At 33.5% G+C, this 7,500-nt stretch overlaps 1 protein-coding gene across 1 annotated transcript in view; it reads left to right on the top strand.

Annotated features, from left to right (window-relative positions):
* Positions 1-4,259: 4,259 nt before the first annotated feature.
* Positions 4,260-7,500, top strand: part of LOC137649611 (pro-resilin-like) — a 4,472-nt gene continuing 1,231 nt past the window's right edge. Inside the window, exons 1-2 of the mRNA XM_068382588.1 lie at positions 4,260-4,286; positions 4,782-4,868. Coding sequence (XP_068238689.1) covers positions 4,275-4,286; positions 4,782-4,868 — 99 coding nt within the window. The 5' untranslated portion in view covers positions 4,260-4,274. The remainder of the gene's footprint in view (positions 4,287-4,781; positions 4,869-7,500) is intronic.

Genomic DNA, 7,500 nt, shown 5'->3' with positions numbered 1-7,500 from the left:
TGATTTGATTAAAGAGCTATAAAATAAAAGGTTTTTATGTTTTATAGCTAAGAAAGTGGAGTATCTTTTATAGTTGACTTATCTGTCATGAAAATACATCACGTAGATTACTGAGTTATAACACGTTGGAAATAATAGTTTTAAGATACAGTATGTATAAAGTTACTTACATCTCGCTTCATTTCATTATTATCATGATATTATGGTGTACACAGCTTGCTGAGTCTTTTATATTACAAGGGACATAATAAATAGCAAGTGTCTAAATATATATATATTTATATATATATACATACATATATATATATATATATATATATATATATAAATATATATATATATATATATGAATATACATATATATATATACATATATATATATATATATATATATATATATATATATATATATATATATATAAATATATACATATATGAATATACATATATATACATATATATATATATATATATATATATATATATATATATGTGTGTGTGTGTGTGTGTGTGTGTATACATATATATAAATTATATAAATATATATATATATATATATATATATATATATATATATATATATATAACTTTCCTGTCACGCTGAATGGTATGGCCAAGGAAAGGGAATAGTCATACTCTGGTGAGAAGTGGTACCTCAAGAAGTAGTTAGGAAAGGGGGAATGGGTGAGAAGGATTGAATCTGTGTGTGCGTATGTGTACGTATCTATCTAATTATCTAGCCGTCATTTAAGACGGATCGCGTTGGCTAGTTGTTATTATTATTATTATTATTATTATTATTATTATTATTATTATTACTAACCAAGCTACAACCCTAGTTGGAAAAGCAAGATGCTATAAGCCCAAGGGCTCCAACAGGGAAAAATAGCCCAGTGAGGAAAGGAAATAAGGAAATAAATAAATGATGAGAATAAATTAACAATAAATCATTCTAAAAAAAGTAACAGAGTCAAAACAGAAATGTCCTACATAAACTATTAACAACGTCAAAAACAAATATGTCCTATATAAACTATAAAAAGACTCATGTCAGCCTGGTCAACATAAAAACATTTGCTGCAAGTTTTAACTTTTGAAGTTCTACTGATTCAACTACCCGATTAGGAAGATCATTCCACAAATTCGTAACAGCTGGAATTTGAACTGTCAAACAAACAGTGCTGACTGCAACGTTGCATATTTAGACGGTTTAAAAACATGCCACTCTATGAAGAGATTAAATGTGTGACGCCGACTGATACAAGGGTGGAAGAGACTCTATAGCTATGGTAAGCAGTTCTTCTAGGAGGACACTCCAAAATCAAACCATTGTTCTCTAGTCTTGAGTAGTGCCATAGCCTTTGTACCATGGTGTTCCACTGTCTTGGTTTAGAGCTCTATTGCTTGAGAGTACACTAGGGCAAACTATTCTATCTAATCTCTTTCCCTCTTGTTTTGATAAATTTTTATAGTTTATGAAGGAAATATTCATTTTAATATTAGTTCTTAAAATATTTAATTTTTCCTTGTCTCCTTTCTTCACTGGGCTATTTTCCCTGTTGGGGCCACTGGGCTCATAGCATCCTGCTTTTCCAACTAGGGTTGTAGCTTACCAAGTAACAATAATAATAATAATAATAATAATAATAATGATAATAATAAAACCAATAATAATAATAATAAAAATAAAACCAATAATAATAATAACAACAACAATAATAATAATAATAATAAAACCAATAATAATAATAATAATAATAATAATAATAATAATAATAAAACCAATAATAATAATAATAATAATAATAATAATAATAATAATAATAATAACTATTCCTAAACATGAAGAACTATACTCTGAAACTTTACAGTTAAGGTCTTCATTTAGGAAGAAGACATAACCGAATGCTCTTAATTCTAATAACCCTTTCGTTGCTCTAAGTCTACGAAGTAGCCTACTTTCATTTTGTTACCTTGTCTGGTGTGAACTTATTTCTCATGATGCACAGGGTCGCCATATATCAACGAGAACATTTAAAGTTAACCTGATGACGATTGAAATTAAATGGAAGGACATGAAATTATTATTATTATTATTATGATTATTATTATTATTATTATTATTAGCCAAGCTACAACATTTTTTTGGAAAAAATAGAAGGCTATAAATCTAAGGCCTTCAACAGGGAAAGTATTATTATTATTATTATTATTATTATTATTATTATTATTATTATTATTATTATTAGCCAAGCTACAACATTTTTTGGAAAAGTAGAAGGCTTTAAGTCCAAGGGCTCCAACAGGGAAAGTAGCCCAATGAGGAATGGAAATAAGGGAATAGCAAATAAACTATATATAATTAATTAATAAAAATATGAAATATTTTAAAATCATTAACAATTCTAAAATAGATCACTCATATATAAACTATAAAACGAGACTTGTGTCAACATGCTCAACAAAAAAGCATCCTAAAAAAGGTTGAACTTTTGTAGTTCCAGGTTCCAAAGTTCCACTGATTGTGGAACTTCTGATGCTCCAAGTTCTAAAGTTCCACTGATTGTGGAACTTCTGATGTTCCAGGTTCAAAAGTTCCACTGATTGTGGAACTTCTGATATTCCAGGTTCCAAAGTTCCACTGATTGTGGAACGTCTGATGTTCCAGGTTCCAAATTTCCACTGACCGAGGAACTTCTGATGTTCCAGGTTACAAAGTTCCACTGATTATGGAACTTCTGATGCTCCAGGTCTCAAAGTTCCAATGACTGTGGAACTTCTGATGCTCCAGGTTCCAAATTTCCATTGATTGTGGAACTTCTGATGTTCCAGGTTCCAAAGTTCCAATGACTCAACTATTCAATTAGGAAGATCATTCCACAATGTGGTCACAGCTGAAATAAAACTTCTAAAGGATACCGTAGAGTAGTGTCTTATGATGGGGAAAGTATGACTGTAAGAAATAACTGCATACCTTATACACACCATCCAAAGCTTAGTACCCTCCAGGATAGTCACTTAAACCGAAGGAAGGACAGAAACGATGCTTTTGAAAATTAATACTCGAGGGGAAGATAAAGGAACAGATAAATGAAAGGCAACGTATTTCCTTTTCTCACAGGGCGTTTTTCCTAGTTGGAGCCCTTAAGCTTATAGCATCTTGCTTTTCCAACTAGGGTTGTAGCTTAGCACATAATAATAATAATAATAATAATAATAATAATAATAATAATAAACCAGACATCCGTGGCCCTTATACACCGTTGGAAAAAAAAAAGTGAGTAACAGAAGACTACTAGATTAGTGTCTCTAAGCGTACCCTCAAGCAAGATAACTCTAACCCAAAATAGTGGAAGACCAGGACCCACTAGCTCTAAGAAGGTTCTGTGGAAGACCAATTCAGAGGTAGTTTGGTTTAAATTCGTCGGACCTCATGACCCCGGAGTACCTTATAATAGAAATAAGATATCTGGACTCGTTGCAGCTATGCAAGACGAGAAAATGACGATTTTAAGTACTGCTAGTGTCTACTGTTTTGATATTTTTCTTGTCATTGAATAACGAAGGTATTTTTCGTTACTTAAAAATCGTGTAACAAACCACAAATGCAGCAGTTCCTAATCCACTGCAGAACAAAGGCCTCAGACATATCTTGGATTTGTCTAAGGTTTAGGATTTCCATCACCACGCTGGCCACTGCGTATAGGTGATGGCGGGAGACTTTGGTCTAATCGCTCACATCAAACCAACCTAATATGGGTGGCCTAGACTAGTACAGCTTTAATGATCATGGCGATACTCAGTTTTTCGTAAAAAAAAAAAAAAAAAATTCGAAGAACCCATTTTCATCACCACGCTGGCCACTGCAAATTGGTGATAGCGGGAGACTTTGATCTGATCGCTCGCAGTAAACCAACCTAGTATGGGTGGTACTGACAAGTACAGCTTTGATGATCATGGCGATATTCGGTTTTCCGAAAAGAAAAAAAAAATCAAAGAATTCAATAAATCCCCAGTCCAGACAGTTAATGACCGTCGAAACGAGGTCTATGTCACGAATTGCATTCCAACCACGAGTCAACTTTCCGTTGCAAGATATGTTTGTTCATAAACTCGACCTTCGCTGGAGACTATCATCAGTGGTCGGCAAGAACCACCAGTCCTGAGTGGTGGAGACTCTTCGTAGAACTCTAACCAAGGGACTTCCTTTCTCTTTTCCGGTATATAAGCAGCTCACTCCATTCCATGACATCAGTCCTCCTCTGTAACTCATCATGATTGCTAAGGTAACGGATGAAAGCAATTGCGGATTTACTATTAAGATTTACAAATTAACTTAGATATCTCTTTCAGATTGATTGTTATGGAATACGCCACGTATAGGAACCATGAGCTTATTATTATTATTATCATTATCAACATCATCATTATTATTATTAACATTATCATTATTATTATTATTATTGTTATCATTATTATTATCATTATCTATGCTCCAACAGGGAAAAATAGCCCAGTTAGGAAATCAAAAAATGAAATAAATAAACGATATGAGAAATAATTAATAAAATATTCAAAAAACAACATCAAAACATATTTCATATATGAACTACAAAAAGACTTATGTCAGCCAGTTCAACACATTGAGACTTCAGTAATCTCAGTAGTTATCTGTCTGATGGTTACCCCGTAAGATTATATAGTTCTTTGAAATAATGAAGTACTTTTTGCAGATCCTTGACTTACATATCTAATCATACTGGATTTTCTTTTTCGAACAGACCTGTTTGGCTTTGGCCTTAGTTGCCGCTGTCTTTGGTGCTCCTTCGCAGCCTTCCTATGGCTACGACCCTCAACCTACTCACGAGGTAAGAATGGAATTATGCTTCTTGTAGGTATAAAATATTTCCAGCGATATGTAATTAATATCAGAAAAGATTTAAACTTCAATTATTTTTATCATATGCATAAATGTAGGGTAACTTATCTTACATTTAACCATATGATAAAAGAGTTCATATAGAAATAAAAGATGAAAGTCCCCACTGATTAATGGCCTGTTTATCTTATAAACATCTAACCGAAATAATCCTCTAAAAGTTAGCATTAATAAATCTTCTTGTGCTGACAGGAACCAGCCAAGTACGACTTCAACTACGCCGTCAAGGACGACTACTCGGGCAACGACTTCGGCCACCAGGAAGCCCGTGATGGCTACGACACTCAGGGATCCTACTACGTGCTCCTTCCCGACGGTCGCCTGCAGAAGGTGTCCTACAACGTCAACGGGGACTCGGGTTTCGTGGCTGAGGTCACTTACGAGGGAGAGCCTCAGTACAACCCAGCGCCCTCTTATGCTTAAGACGTCTACAGGATTTAGGGGACGATGATACGAAACTATTTATGTCAATAAACTATTGTTTTTAAAAGAAAAATGTTTTAATTAATGTCCTAATATTACTATGCCTTTCAGTGGGTGGTATATTATAATGGTTATGCCTTATCAAAGCTCTTTTAATCTATCTCTCTGTCAATATATCTACCTATCTATCAATCAATCTATCTAATTTCCTATCTATCAAGTAATCTATCTACCTGTCTATATATTTATCTATTTTATTCCGTCTATCGATTAAAATCGAAACCTCAAAACGTTTCTAAGATAACAAATAGTATTTATAAGAATTGGATCTTCTATAAACAAAATTACCAAACAATAAATGAAGTTTTAACTTCTGTTAACCAGACAAAGTTTTTTTTTTCTGCATTTTCTAAGCTTCACGGTATGTTGCTGTCCATGTGATTTGCGGTTTTCATAATAAAAGCGAAATAAGATTATTAACACCACTGGAAAGTTAATTTCGAATTATCTTCACCAAATGCTAGAAGAAAAGGTCGCTGGTTTCCGATGCGAAAACTAAAGAATTCAGTTCGCAATTAATTACTAAGTCGTACTGAAGAATGAAAACCTTATTTTCAGTAGGTAGCAGGATAGGTAAGGAACCAGCCACTCTTTGTGATACTATCCCTAGTGAGTTATTGAGTCCTTTGACTGGCCACATATTACTACATTGGATAGCTCTCTGATAATAGTCTTGCACTTTCTTTACACGTTCTCCTGTTTTCTCATACACCTGACAACACAAAAATAAATAAAATCATTTTCATTAGTGTCAACTATTACACTGTAAATATTCTGTGACTACTTTCCACTTGGTATGGGTAGAAGAGACTCTTTAGCTGCTCTTCTTAGGACAGTAGAATAAATAATTGTTCTCCATTTGGGTAGTGCCATAGTCTGTACCATGGCCAACCACTGACTTGAGTTAGGCTAAACTCAGGCACACTCTTCTATCTGTTTCCTTGCTTCCTTTTCTCACTGGGCTATTTCCATGTTGGAGCCCTTGGGCCTATATCATTCTGCTTTTCCAATTACGGTTGTAGCTTAGCTAATGATAATAACAATAATAATACGGTATCCTTTTCTATATGTGGAAAAATAGAATCAAAGAGGATGATTGAACTAATATTTTAGATATATATGATTTGACCCTTTGGCACACGACCCTGTCGTGGACAGAATAATCTTCATGACCAGAAAGTACGTAGGGAGCAAATTGTTGTAGTTATGAAAAAGTATGATTTTTTTAGATGCAGTATGCATCAAATTATTATTATTATTATTATTGTTGTTGTTGTTGTTGTTGTTTTTGTTGTTATTACGAGACAAGTTGCTTGTAGTTAGAAAAGCGGACTATAAAAACTACAAGTCCATGATATAAATATCACACTAATACGAAAAAAAAAAGAAATTGAGAGGCAAATACTGAAATACTAGAGAGATATGATGAATAAAAAAAACTAGTTATACATATAACAAATGAAATATGAAACAAGACCTAACTACAACATATCCACTCGACGTTTAAGTTTCTAAAGTTCAATGATTTCAACCACTTGATATGAAGATGAATGCTGTGTGGCACCGATCCTCAAAGAGAAGAAAAGGATGCCAGAACTAATTACACATTCAGTTCAAGGAGTTGGACAGCTCAGCACGGCAGGATTCGAACTCAAAGGATGCTCAGAAAATTCAGGTGCCAGAGATTGACTACAATACTACGAACATGAACTTTGGTTGACTTAAAGTTTATATTTGAGATGCAAGTCAGTTGATGATGATTGAACAGGAAAACTATTCAAATCATGACAAAAAGTCTCTCTCTCTCTCTCTCTCTCTCTCTCTCTCTCTCTCTCTCTCTCTCTCTCTCTCTCAATAGATCATTATATTTCCCCGCATTCTTCACTTGATACTGACAAGGTAAACTTCTCTTACTGGCTTCTGTATTTGATAGAAACACATATCTTCCAATGAAATATGGTTTGCTATCGCCCGTTAACATTAACAGCAACCTAATTCTGAATTACCTGTGTACTTGAAAATCCTTGTATGTGTTGAAAATCAAATGATTTCCATACGTTTTGAAAGATATTTGTATT

Source organism: Palaemon carinicauda, chromosome 11 (genome assembly GCF_036898095.1).
Source record: "Palaemon carinicauda isolate YSFRI2023 chromosome 11, ASM3689809v2, whole genome shotgun sequence".
NCBI classification, from domain to species: Eukaryota; Metazoa; Arthropoda; class Malacostraca; order Decapoda; family Palaemonidae; genus Palaemon; species Palaemon carinicauda.
This window is presented reverse-complemented; position numbering and strand designations above follow the sequence as displayed.